Source organism: Labrus mixtus, chromosome 16 (assembly GCF_963584025.1).
Source record: "Labrus mixtus chromosome 16, fLabMix1.1, whole genome shotgun sequence".
NCBI classification, from domain to species: domain Eukaryota; kingdom Metazoa; phylum Chordata; class Actinopteri; order Labriformes; family Labridae; genus Labrus; species Labrus mixtus.
Window position 1 is genome coordinate 15902224 of NC_083627.1, and position 14719 is coordinate 15916942.

The window sequence follows — 14719 nt, forward strand, 5'->3', positions numbered from 1 at the left end:
ATAGAAAAATGTGCACGATAAGGAAGATGAAACAGGAGGGAAATAACCCTGGCACTGAGCCAACAGAAGACAAAGAGAGTAGTTAAGACACCTGTGGTGAGCAAGAGGAGAGAAGCGTAAAAACAGTGAGGAAGAATAATGGAGAGGCTTTGAGTGCATGCTCAGAGGATATCATGAAAGTGTCATAGCTGCTCAGACCATTGACTTTGGAGTTGTGTTCAAGGCCACCCAACTGCTTTTCTGCCAAATACCCTTCTCTGAACTCGAAACTAAAACGTTTTACAAAGCTGCCCCCCTATTGTCCTGCCCCCCTATTGTCCTGCCCCCAATGAAGAAGAGGCTATCTGAGGCTATCTCAGGCTATCCGAGGCATAATGTAAAGCGACCAAACCCCACCCTTTGCTTGCATTCATACCAACACACACACACACACACACATCCATAGACACCCTTGGGTAAAGCCAGCGGGCAGCCTGCTGAAACAGACAGTGCTACTTTGGGCTGTCTCTCGCTCTGTGTCTGGTCCAGATGAAGATGGAGTGAGGTTGTTCTTTCTGTTTAAAGATGTAATGGGCTTCTATTCCTGCCTGTATGCGTAGGCCCAGCCAGAGGAGACGTTAGGTCAGACAGGAGCGTGACGCGGAACTGGAAAGGGAGGTGACACAGCTCTACATGACCCTAAATGCAACCTGCTGACATTTTGACTAATGTGGGTTCTTGTTAGGTGATACTCCTTCATAATGTCCCGATGGTACCGATGCAGCTGTTTTTAGATGACAATCTTTTAAGATTGTATCCGTCAGCAGCAGGGCCAAAGGGGTTTCTGTTCTGAAACAACAAAATGTCAGACATGGTGTCTGAGATTGCAAACAATCTAAAAGATCTATATATTGTTGGTATTCTTTTTTTCCCCCCGTGCCCCACCTGTTGGCTGGCAGATGTGAGATGAGTTTGCGTTATAAAACTATTTATCGAGTGATCTGACCTACATTGCCCACACACCATCCATCTCTTCTCTTCACCTTGGCAATTTTCATTAAGCAGCGGGTTTAACATAGGACAGAATGCAATTTGCATTTATATAAGCTTTTTCATTAGGCCTGGCTCTCTAAGTCCTTTGAAAACATTAAGAGTTTGGGGGAAATCATTGTCAGTCAATTTTAAAAAAGGGCACAAAGCAAGTCCCCTTGTGTGCTTATTATTTATTTATATTTTAGCTTTCCAAATTACTCTGCTTTTTGTCTTTACTCATCAACATTTTGCACTAATAAGAACCACATTTATTTGTTTTTCGATCATTATTAAAGTTGGCTCTTGCTTCTTTCGGCTATGTTGTACGGATTGTTTTTCTAACCTGTCTCCACCTTTTCATCACGCTCCTACCTGCAGGATAGAAATGTGATGAAAATGAATAGCTGTTTTGTTTCCCTCACAGTTAAAATTAAAAACAGAAGTCTTTTCAAAGTTTTGTGTTACTATTAGGATACATATATTTACCTTGTGCACAACTAAAGGCCCCTTCAACACCTCCCTACCTGTAGGCCACTAAGGCTTCTGCAACCTGCTGATTTGTTGTCATGTTGTTGTCTGGCAGGCGGTCAGATAAAATAGTTGACTAGTGGGAGAAAGCTAATGATGTAAGAAATTGTACACTCACAGTTGCGTATGCAAACTGTGCATATAGATTCATGTGATATGATAAATGAAAGCCCACAATATATGATATAGGCCCATATACATGATAACAGAAAGATATTCAACTTAAACTTTACTGATCCTGCTGTGGAGGGAATTGTGCCAGACATATCTTTGTGATGATTGATGAGAGATGGATGGACAGAGGGACTGAAAGTCACAGATGGACAGGGGTCTCTCCTCTGCACCTGGTGTCCCAAGAATTCAAGCATCTGTTGTTCACGGTTGACTTGGCGATGTCCCCGATCTTGTCTAGGTGATCAAGCTGACATTTGAGGATTTTGACCTGGAGCGAGGTTACGACACCCTGACTGTGGGAGACGGCGAGGTGGTGGGAGACCAGAAGACCATCTTCCATGTGTGAGTGACTCCTTTGACCTCCATCTTTTCACTTTTAATCTCCTCTCAGTTCTTTTGCTTTCCTGGCCTTTATGTTACACCGATGTCTCTCGCGGTTATTTTCTCTTTTGCTACTCATGTTCTTTTTAATCATATACTGTGTTTTTTTCTCTCTCTTTCCCTTTTCAACTTTCTTCTTTTTGGCACACGCACCTCTTCTCCTCCTCCACTTCCTTTCAGCCAGCAGCTCTCCGCTCTCTTCCCTTTACCCTCCAGCCGTAGCCTCTCTCTTTCTCTGTTTCTCTTTCATTTCATCACCACCTGATGCAGCAGAGCATGAAAAATAGATGCCGCACCGCATTGTCAATCATCACTTTTTTTTCAATGTTAAAAACAAGATCAGAGCCATGTGGCACCGCATTGCGAACTGCATATTGATGCCCCCTAATGGAGTTTGCACTAGCAGATGCTCCATAACAATTCACAGGATGCTGTTATTAATTGTGCTAAAATTTACCGTCTTAATAAAGTTTTTATAGATCCATTTTTACGCCAGGCTGCCTCGCCTGGGCGGGAACAGAGACGAGGTGGGAGATAAATGACGGAGAGGTTTGTGGAGGAGGGTTTGGTTGATGAGGAAAATATCCCTTTAATATTTTTGTTTCCTCGCACCATATAGCCAAAGCTATCCAATTAACAACTCCCTCGGCCCTTATGGACTTCTTTATGATATGAAAGCAGAGTGAGCAGTTCTGTCATGGATATCGGACAAGCTCTTTCACACAAACAAACTAGAAACAATTTAGGATCCGATAATTGACTGCAGCTATCGGCACAGTTTAACTTTACACCATATTTGTGTGACTCAGCGGTGCAGGCAAGCATGAGCAGAGAGTAGAGAATTACTGTTTGCCTTACTTAAAGGCCGGGTGCATGTAACCCTGCTGCTGCACAGTCATTAATATGATGGTGAATAGGTAGTAGATCCTCTCTTCTCTGACAGGATGGTGATCAGCAGAAAGGCTTACTTGAACAGGCTTCTAAGAAAATGACCAAACGTGTGAGGCTGGATGTTAGCTGTCAACCATCTGTACCATAGGCCTGTGTCAGCTGATGTCAAATGACACCTGAACAACAGCTTGCTATTTTTTTTCTGTTTGACTTGAAGAAGGTACCAAAAGGCTGCAGAAACAGACCCTACATATCCAGACAGAGCGTATTTCTCCCACCAACCTCTGTGTGCTGTCACTAAAATTAGACCCCTTAATCATTTACTCTGCAGCTACACACTCCCTAATTAGAGTTGGGTGGAATTACTATTCAAATAGGATTAAATTACTTCTATGGCATTGACTGATCTTGCCTTCATTTTCCACTTTCTTGTCTCCAACTGTTTTGAATTAGAGGGAGAGGAAAAAAAGAAAAGAAAAGAAGCTTCATAGACTCCGATTGCCTGAAACAGCTTTAGAGTGCTTTCTCTTTGATGAGAAAAGTCAGATAGTTTATAAATATATTATATCAAACTTTAGTTGTTGTTTTGCTGCTTGCATTAACGTTTTTTAATGACGCTCTGAAAACAGCCTCGAGCTGTTGAAGTGACACCCAATTCACTGCAAAAATGCTAAAACTCTGCTCTTAATAAAGGAAACAACTGATCACACCTTGCAGTCGTTCTGTTTGTAGCCGAAACAAAGAGACAGTTAATGTTTATTCATTCACTTCTTTATTGCAGCCTGTCTGGAACCACTACTCCAGACCTTGTGGTCAGCACCAGTCACCAGATGTGGCTCAATTTCAAAACAGATGACACCAGTGGCTCCCTGGGCTTCAAGGTGTCCTATGAAGGTGAGTATGATGGAATGTGCTGACTTTTCTGACTTTGATAAGTCACTACTTTTCTTCATTACACATGATTTATTTGTTTATTACCCTAGTGCATTGTGACTCACTGCTCATGACTAACATCTTGGGTTTGGATAGAACATATTTATTTGATGTGACTAAGACCTTGCTCTTTCTGGGTTCATCACCTTAAATTAGTTTGGAAAACGATGGGGTCAAAAATGCTGCATCTAATGAAGCCTAACAGGGTCTTAAAAAAAGGCTCACAATGTGCTTATTACCACGTTAGCTCCCTCTGCTGCATGGCATACAAAGACCTTCAATTGAAAATTCATACTGTACCATTACTGGGTTAAGACAAGCCCTAAATTGTTTGTTTCATTGCACCATTTAAAAATAATGAATTCAAATTAACTTAAACTGCTAATAGAGGAGTTATTTCTTTAAAATAAATTGCTTTAAAATAATTGTTCCACATGCAGTGGAGAGCTTATTGGTCAATACATCCATGAGTACATTTAACCAATTCTTTCAATTTACATGTAGCTCCAAATCACAGTGCCTGCATCTGTCAAATAAACATTACTGTATGTGTACATGCATGTCAGTGCTTGTGAACCCTTTTGTGCCCATGTGTGTGGCAGCAACAGCGTGAATATTCAAATGTGTTGTGTTCTTCTGTTTTTGTGAGTGTTTGTTCTTTTACTCAGAAAGCCTCCCATTTGCCTCCCACAATCACAGTGAGTCTTCTCCCTTGCCCACAGATGCTGATTTTTCATCAGTAAAAATAACAGAGAAAGTGGAGCAACATTTTGAACCAAAGTGTAATTAAAACAATGAGTTCTACTTAATGATGGGGGAAGAAATGCTTTGAACCACTTCACCTCCCAAAGACGAGCAGCCAAAATCTAATTTGCATTCTCAATTACTTGTTTTTTTTTAAGCCCGATCATCAAGTGCATTTGCAAACACAGTCGTACCAGTACACACACTCAATCCCTACCGTACAAACAGCTGTGGCCTCAATCTTTCCACATATATTACAACACTGGGCGACGAAACTGGTGTTAATGCATATGTGAAGGTCTGAACCAATACACATTATTACCCTTTACTTACACTGAGCATGTATAATTCAAAAGTTGGTTACTTTTTATAGGTGACGTTTAAACATGCAGTGCCGTGTATCACCATGGATCAACAAATACTAGTTAAAAGTGTTCAAAGAGAGCTGGAACTTACTGATTAGATATGCTCACCCAATCTTTTTTTCCCAACTGCATGCTCTACATGTTATAGACCAGTTAAAGGTGTGTGTAATTAACCATTAGAAGATTTGATAATTTTTAGTGCCCCTTGTAGGTAACAGGCCCATACAACCGTTCTTACCCCCCCCTCTGTCCCCATGAATACCACTCTGGACTAGTAAAAGTCCTTTTGTCGTTTGAGGCCCTGGGAGACAGCAGTGCAGTTGATGACAGTAATGTGAATCTGAGTCCCATTACAATGCTTGGATTACTCTGGAATGTCAAACAGACAGGGACAACAAATACGCTATTACAGCTCTTCCCTTATTCATGAGAATCAAATGCAGTTTTATCCACTGCTGCCAGCTCTCTCAGACACAACATACATGCACAAACCCATGTTTGACAACCGAGAAACACAGGAAACCCATGTTTACAACATACACACACACACACACACACACACACACACACACACACACACACACACTCTCCAAAGCACTCTTATTTAGTGTTCATTTCCCCTTTAGTTCTTATTGTAGTGACTCAATAGTGACATTTGCACATTATGTATGAATCAAGTATCAAGTATGAATATTTGAGTGAGCCGTATAGCTGACTTCCAGATATTGGATTTCAGACATTGCATTTGTTTATATTTCCCTAAATTCCCTCTCAGACTCAGCTCAAATCTGGCTTTGAGAATTCCCTCCTTTTAAGGTGACTTTCATGTAAGATCAATGAGTTGTCTTGCGAATGAGGCTGCCTCATGACAGCCATGCATCCAAACAGCAGTGAGCTCTAAATATGTGTTCTAAATGATGATCATCATTAGGGCTCAGTATGGATTTATACCCAGCATCACCCCTGGTGCGGTTTAAAATCGTATTAGGCCCTGCCATCATTTCCTGGATGGATGAGCTTATTCGCTCCCTGTGTTACCCCATCCGGATGCCTCGATAGGATGCCTCAGCATTCCCATCTGCAATCTGCAACCTCAGAAAAGTAGGGAGAGGAATGAGTGAGGGAGAGAGAGATGCATAAATCTTTCAATAATGGAATTGGCTTGTGTTTTAAGAAAGACGGGTGGTCATGTGTGTGTGTGCGGGCTTGTGTGTGTACCTTGTATGCCTTACGTCAGCTACTAAACAGAAGTGGGAATGTTTGTATTTACACGAGAGAGAGAGCGAGAGAGAGAGAGAGAGAGATTTGCAGCAGTAGTGAGCAACATTTGACAGGATATGGTCACAATAAAGACTACTTTGTTTCAAACAGCATTATACTCAAAATAAGTGCATGACAATACATATAAAAAAATGTTGTAAAGGCTAGTAAAGCTTGCTGGCTCGTTTCATAGTCATTGCTAAGATCCATTCAGCCTGGGCTTTTGCAGAGAGGAAGAATGCATTTCCTGTAGAATGGCAGCAAAACCAGATGAGATTTCTATTAAGGTCAGGAGCACTTAACAGCAGTGCTCATCCAACCCATACTATGATATACAGTATAAAAAACCCTCATATATATACCATATGTTCTCTTCTTCAGCATTTTCCCCTCATAATGCCTAGAGTCAAGTGTATCAGATATAAATCTGAACTTTAAACCAACATACCCGATGCGTTGCCTGAGCTAGCACTTGTACAATTACTCAGTAGAGCTGATTACAGGTTGTGGCATGAACACAAACAGTAAATGGCAATCAAAAATAAAATTGTGCATAAGACTACACCTCAGAAATGAAAATCTACATTGCCACCTTATTATTAACAACACTCACTTTACAGGATGAATGAGGTAAATAGGTTTGGTTTTTACTTATTATGCAAACTATTCCTACCAATTTCTTGTGTTTAAAAAGGCTAGGCAAAACCAATTAGACCCTTCACTGCACTGAAAAAGGTTGTGGTCCCTTAATAAGTGCTGGGAATAATGCAGAGTTTCTTTCTAATGTGCATTTTGACCAAAAGTTGAGACAATGTTTGAAAAGGCCGGGGAATATTGTGTTGATAGAAGATGGCTGCAGAAAATCCTTGCAGAGAGCTATTGTAAGGAAAGGCATTTAGTCCTGGTTCATATGACTTCATATGAATGTGACTAAAGGACAAACACATTTTAATAAATGAATTGGAGTTAGAAAAGTGAACACATTTAGGCGTCAGACAAAAATCTGTACCTTAAGCGTTAAAAAAAGCTGACCACAAATTTATGTGGAGCCAGAATAAATGAAAAACAACTGTTTTTGCTTGATTTTTATTAAGTGTGTATCTTCATAGAAGTTATTTCTTATGTAACTGTATCTGTCAATATCTGCTAGAGGCTAAAGCAAGTAATAACCTTGGGTTTGGATGTCTTTTTCTCCTTGAAAATACAACCTACTTGTCTCTCATTTGTTACTGGATACACATGATGGTTATCTAAGACGCTGAAAGTATAATTTTCTTTGAGAGGAAAGTGAGGTACTTTACTTGTGTTAATAAAAGATGGAGCTGTAAAATCATATCATTAATGTGATTCCAGGTAAAAGAAGCAGATCTTTATTTGTAAAACCTGAATTCATGAGTGATGTGTGATTTCTAATTATTTTCAGTGTCAGTTTCACATGATCAATGTTCCATCTGTTTTCTTTTTTTCCTGCACAGAAATTGACCAAGGCAGCTGTGGAGATCCTGGAATCCCAGCTTATGGTAAACGTGAGGGGACAGGTTTTCGCCACGGTGACAAACTGTACTTTGAGTGTCTGCCTGCCTTTGAGCTGGTCGGAAAGAAGAACATCACCTGCCAGAAGAACAACCAGTGGTCTGCTAAGAAACCCAGCTGTGTTTGTAAGTTCTGCATGAGTACAACACTACTCATGTGGGTGCATAAATAAGCATGTTTGTGCAAACGGGCACAGGGGGGGCTGCATATTAAATGGCCAGATTATCCCTACAGTTTGCCTGTGGAGGCTGTGGATTTCAAAACAATAGGAGTGCTTATTAGTTAATTAATGCCATGGAAGACAAATACAGAGAGTTTGAGGTTGAAGGGAAAATGAAAAGAGAGCTGACTATGCAGATAATGCCCACTGTTATTGATGAACGAGTGGACAGAAGCTGCAGTATCTAGATAAAAATGACAAAGCGGTTCCCTGGCACAGGAGTCAATTTGGCCCGATAACTCTGGTAATCATGGTTTTATTTACTCAACATTAAACTTACAAAGGAAAACTTAATCATCACAGTATAAAACCAAGTCAGTTTAACTTCAGGATATCAATCTGATTTGCAATCGCTTGTGCAAACACACATGCGCTTAGCCAGACATTGATTACAAAAATTCTTCCTTTACCTGTCAACTTTTTCTAAGGCTTTATCCTAATTTTGTTCAAACTGCTTACTTTTAATACGATAGTTTTGTGGTCATCTGCTTTGTGGACAAATCGTACACCTTTTCTGCCATAAACAACCAACACTTAAAAAAAAAAAAGATTTGTATTTATTTATTTATTTTATTTTATTTTTTCCCTGTACTTACAGTACTTTAATTCATACTGATTGTTAACCTAATTGTGTTAATATTTCAGGGCAATAGATTTAGTAGATTATCACGATTTCTTTTGAAGTATGACTTCATTCCAGATGCGTTTGTTCCTTCCAGTATGTGGGATGTGTCTTATTACTCTATTGTCACATATATCAAATCATACTGTCTTGTTTTCAGGAAAGGAAATATATTTTTTCTGATGTTTTTACCACCAAAAAAAACTAATTTTGTGTTTCATTGTTTTGTTTGTTTCTTCATTCTCTCTGTCTATATATCTGTTTCACTTCCACAGTCTCCTGTTTCTTCAACTTTACCACTCCATCAGGGGTACTTCTGTCCCCAAACTACCCGCAGGAGTATGGCAACAACATGCACTGTGTGTGGCTGATCATCACCAACCCTGAGAGCCGAATCAATCTGGCCTTCAATGACCTCAGCATGGAGAAACAGTTTGACTTCCTCTCCATCAAGGACGGGGGAAAGGTACAATTGAATTAGAAGCTGGTAGCCTCAGTTACTTTGAATGGGTCTCTGTGCAACTTCATGTATTGATCTCTTCATCAGTCATAGTGCATGTCAGTGGGAAAAGAGGCCTATATAATTATGTGTTTGAGCTAAACACCCTGCCTGCCAGAATCATTGGACTTCCTACCTATTTTATCTCCACTTTTCTCCAAAGATTTTTACGCTTTGTTTTTTCCCCCTTTAAGTTGATGATACCTTTGTTCTCATCAGAAAACCTTTATCTGCCTTTCTTCAGGCTGAGTCACCTATCCTGGGAACCTTCTCCGGTGACGTCCTGCCTCCTTCTTTAACAACCAGTGCCCATGTGGCCCGTCTGGAGTTCCTCACCGACCACACCTATACAGACCGAGGCTTTAACATCACATTTACAAGTAAGAGTGTAGTGTTGCTTTAAAGGAGATAAAGGGAAGTCTTTAAAGCTCATCACAAACGCACACCTTCACTGGATGTTCACTATTATTGTTTGTTTGTGTGTGTGTGTGTGTGTGTGTGTGTGTGTGTGTGTGTGTGTGTGTGTGTGTGTGTGTGTGTGTGTGTGTGTGTGTGTGTGTGTGTGTGTGTGTGTGTGTGTGTGTGTGTGTGTGTGTGTGTGTGTGTGTGTGTGTGTGTGTGTGTGTGTGTGTGTGTGTGTGTGTGTGTGTGTGTGTGTGTGTGTGTGTGTGTGTGTGTGTGTGTGTGTGTGTGTGTACGTACTGTATGTGTGTCTGCAGTGTGAGTTTGTGTGCATGTAAAATGCCTCATGAATCATCTGCCATATATCTATGTGCCTCTCCCACAGAGTGCATAAACTCTTCCAGCCATCATCAGCATATTTCTTCTTACACACACACACACACACACACACACACACACACACACACACAGTGACATAGAGAGTGACAAAATCCCTGTCTTTATTGTCTAAATAGAGACTTGACATCTAAATAGAACCCAAACAAAGATGCAGCATCTCACCTGACAGATACATTGCGGCAGTGCTCATTATATTCTATTCTGGGTCGCTGCTGACTTCTGAGGAACATCCAGATGGGTTTTATGCTCTGACGCAGTACATGTTGGCTGCTTGTTGGTAAACCCATTTCATGGATATACTGTACCAGGAGAGTTTGGCAGCGGGATTTTTTTGCATTCATTGCATATAACACTATTGTGTAATGAGCTGGATCTTTGCATTCTTTCACATCCAAAAATAAATATGATGGTACAGTGTCTTACCATAACCCATTCAAGCCACAAAGCTGTTTCATAGATAGTTAGGGTGCCGTTGGGAGGATTGACTCAACAAGACTGGGCTCTATACTTAGCTGTAGTGACTCACTTTAAAGCAGACAATGAAATGCTATTTTGACTTTTACAGTATGCTGCTTTCAGAGGGTCCACTTTATCACACCTGCCCTCAGCTTTTTTAAAGTATTTTATTGGTTTGATTCTACCTTTGATACTTGTTGTTGTTAGGTGGTTTTATGTGTTATGTATCATGTAACAGTATGATTATGAGAGTAGGGAATTGTGTTTCTTCGAGTAAAATAACTTTATATAGCATTACACTATTTTCTGTTCTATGCTGGTTGAATACATCTTTTAAAGCATCATTTTGAACTTCCATTAGAATTCCTCTAAACGTCATTCCTCTTGACCTTTGGTTTACCTCTGCTTTACTAGGGGCTCCACTCTGTAGCTGCTCTTTTTGTTACATGTATAAGTTTATTTCACATTAAAGTCATTAACTTATAGTAAGTGACTTTTAGAGAACAAAGGTCATCTACACATGTTTTAACATCAACATTGTCTTATGAGTTAGAGGAATGTGCACCATCCTGTCTGCCTAAACATCAACGTCTATCAAAAATGATCTTGAATTTAGCAGAGGAGACGTTAGGCTCCATGACAACAACCCAGGTGCTCCTGTACAGCCACAGCGTGGGAAACACATGGTGTCTGATGCATTAATTAACAAGTTAGATGAATAAATAAATAACCATGCAGCATGGTGAATGAATGTTTGGAGCAGTTAATTGAAGATGACGGTTAGTTCCTGAGAACAGTGTCATCTTACTGCATGACTGTTTTTTAGAGGGGGGGCTTATGGGCCTGTGCAAACAACTTCCATCATTCATGTTTATTAAGGACATGCCAAACTGCATTGAGGGGATATTTGGCACGTTAATAAATAAGATGATCGTGATGGATGAGGTGTGGCTGGCACTCCGTTTGGGTCCAATGGATACAGAAGAAGGATTCATCAACACCTACTCATGTCACCTCCGCATGCATGTGTGTGTACAAGAATGAGATTGAGAGAATAAGTGTTAGAGAGATAGCGGCACAGCTGATATATTTGTCTTCATGGCTCGTTCCAGGGTTATGCCTCTTCTTGTGTGCAGAATTTCTTAGTGGCCTTCCCTTCTGATTCCTACGTGACATTTTATTCAGAGGCCTGATAAATAAAGTATTGAGGACGTATGAAAACACATTTTTCCTGTTTGTTTACTCCACCTATCATTCAGCAGTGTCATCTGGTGCGGACAATCTGCATACAGTGTGGTTTCCCACTCTCTGGAGTCACTGCAGCAAGCAAAATCGATATGACTCACTAATTGAAACAAATTTCTCCTTGTTAAATGTTTGCATTGCTAAATGCTGACAGTAGAAAAGCAAAGTTTGGTGAAGAAAGTCAGACGATTAATTTAAAATCTCCATAGAATTAAGCAGCAGTGCACGGACAATGCAATATGTTAAAATGATTACTATATAAATAGTTCCAGACAATTTGTCTAAAAAATATTACACTTTGTTATTCATTTGATTTTAAAAGCCTTCAACCAAATTTTCTTTTGCTTTGGGCACAATCCTAAGAAGTTTTTGTGTGTTTTACTGATTGACTGACCAGCAAACCTTTTAAAGCAACAACATGTTACTTTTCCCACTTATAACAGTAGTTTCAAAGGTGGATGTAATAGCACAATAACTTCCAAATGGGGTCTCTCCAATGTTGCTGACTGTGCGCCACAACTCTTAAAATTGTGCCGTGGAAATGGGGAAGATGAGACAGATGTGTCCTCTAATGCAGGAAGGCCAGCATCTGAGAGACCATGAACAATGGGAGACCAGAGCTTTTATAGCCTGGGACTTCCTGCTGATATCCCCCAGATCTGCTCCAATGAGGGAATTGAGTCCAGGTTCCCCCTATAGTGGCCCTTGTTCGTCTCCCTCCTAAATAACTCAAATCAGGCTCCTGTATGGGGCTACAGGCCTGAGTCTGTCCAGCACATGGCTGGACCCAACATACATCATACATATTTTAAATTTTGAAAAATCCTTGACAGAAAGACTGTCATCTCACACTGACCTCTTCTCCTACACACTAACATGTCTGTTTTCTCTTTCTAGCCTTTCGCCATAATGAGTGCCCGGACCCAGGAGTTCCAGTGAATGGGAAGCGTTTTGGGGAGAGCCTTCAGCTGGGCAGTTCCATCTCCTTTCTGTGTGAGGAGGGATTTGTAAAGACCCATGGCTCCCAAACCATTTCCTGCATTCTCAAGGATGGCAACGTGGTGTGGGATAACGCAGTTCCTCGTTGTGAAGGTGTGTACATTTTATCGAACATAACAAGTTCAGCTTACTGTACCTTCAAAAAGGTTTAACTTTATTATTAAGCTGCATTATAGTAAGCTATTCTTTGGTACACACATCAGTGTATGAAATATTACATGCTTAGATTCACTGACCTACTTTTTTATACTGGTTGTTAATACGGACTACATTAGTGCGATTTATTCTGAATGTTTTTGTTACCAACATGGCAGAGCAAACTGTTCCTTTATGTTTGAGCTAACGGATTAATCTGTTTGGCTCTGAAAAATAATTGATTGGGGTAATTTAAACAGAGGACTAAAGTCACAAATGGAAATATGGCATAGCTTTTATACTGAAAGAATTATGCGGTCAAACTATTTCACATATTTATTAAGCTAGGTGCTACCTTTGTCATTGGGAACTTGGGAACAACTATTATGGCAATCATTTTAAATCCCACTACCAAATTATTCAGTTACTCTCCATTTAACACCTTCTGACCCAGCGTTAGATAAACAATTTCCACTAAACTAGAAGGCCTGATAAAGCAGGTGAGCTAAGATAAAGCTAAAAGCTAGCCCGCTGTGATTCTTATACACTTGGAGTGTAGCACATCAAGCACAGACGTAGCTAGGACTCTAAGGGGCCAAATCAGGTTCTGTATTCATGATTCGCAAAGGAGAAACCATTATTAAAACATGTCACTTTCCCCTGTGTGCCACATCAGCTTTGTATTCCTCTGAGACCATCTATCATACCCCTACGTTTGTAGCGTAATGCGTTTTATAGATGTCCTTCAGTATGCTGAGTTGGCTGATTAAATCATTCCACTTCAAAGGCAGCGAGGAGCTGTGCCCGTGTGTTCTGGTTAAGGATAGGCAGTTAAAGAGATGCATGGCAAAGTGAGCAGTAACAGGGATGAGGGTACGGGAGAGGGCTCGATGTGCTCAAGTGTCTTTGTGCTAGCGATCAAAGATGTCCCGTTTCCCCCTGTTTGATGGGGCTGACAGCAGCACCTCTGAAGGAGGGGTTTGATGACAGATTTAAAGACAACAGCTTCAGGGAGGAGACATAAGCATACACGTGGAAACATGCAGCTTGCCCTTGCTCATGCATGCACATAGAAATCCACAATAACAGCTAAGCCCTAGGAGAAATGGTTAACCTTGAAGTGCGCCATCACCAATTTACATGCGGTAGACGGTGGCAGTAAAAGAAATGGGATGAGCCCTGGCTGATGCATGAGATCATCCATGGACATTGTCATACATCAGCTGGGAAAGACATGCATAATTCAATCTCGTTTTTCTGTCTCTTTCTCTCCTTTTCTTCTCTCTCTATCCCCCCCAGCCCCATGTGGGGGGGATCTGAAGGCTCCCAGTGGGATCATCCTCTCCCCTGGCTGGCCAGAACTCTATAAGGAGGCCCTTAACTGTGAATGGATCATTGAGGCTCCTCCAGGCTACCCCATCAAGATCATCTTCGACAAGTGAGCCACCCTCATAGCAACTGCTGACGTATCACGTACTCTTTTTTTTTTCCTTTTTTCAGAGAAAGCTTGGATTTTCTGTGCTTTTACCTTCTCACAGTTTCAACATATGCTCATATTTTTTCTCTCAACTTTCTACCACCTTCAACATCCAACTATGTTGCCACTGTGTTTTATTTTGTTAATGCTCAAAAACAGGCATTTGATGCTTTCATTTGATACCCTGCTGCCTGAAAATCCACAGATATCCTTATCCTTATCACACGTACACTAATAAATGCACATTCAATCAAAGAGACTGCACTCAAAACTGCATGTTGTTTAATGTGCATTTGTATTAAATGTACAAGTTATTGGAGAAGATCTGTCAAGTGGAACGGGGGGCAAAGGGAGAGGAGCTCTGTGTGCAACAGAGAAACACAGTCATGGGTTCAAACGCTACATGAACATTTTACTAAGGCTTATCCTTGCAAGCCCATCTCAT

At 40.7% G+C, this 14719-nt stretch overlaps 1 protein-coding gene across 1 annotated transcript in view; it reads left to right on the top strand.

The window, feature by feature from the left end:
• The window catches only part of csmd2 (CUB and Sushi multiple domains 2), a 220753-nt gene that overhangs the window by 115222 nt on the left and 90812 nt on the right, over positions 1-14719 (top strand). The window contains exons 11-17 of the mRNA XM_061060012.1: positions 1952-2055; positions 3767-3879; positions 7763-7945; positions 8938-9128; positions 9406-9541; positions 12561-12755; positions 14097-14235. Coding sequence (XP_060915995.1) covers positions 1952-2055; positions 3767-3879; positions 7763-7945; positions 8938-9128; positions 9406-9541; positions 12561-12755; positions 14097-14235 — 1061 coding nt within the window. The remainder of the gene's footprint in view (positions 1-1951; positions 2056-3766; positions 3880-7762; positions 7946-8937; positions 9129-9405; positions 9542-12560; positions 12756-14096; positions 14236-14719) is intronic.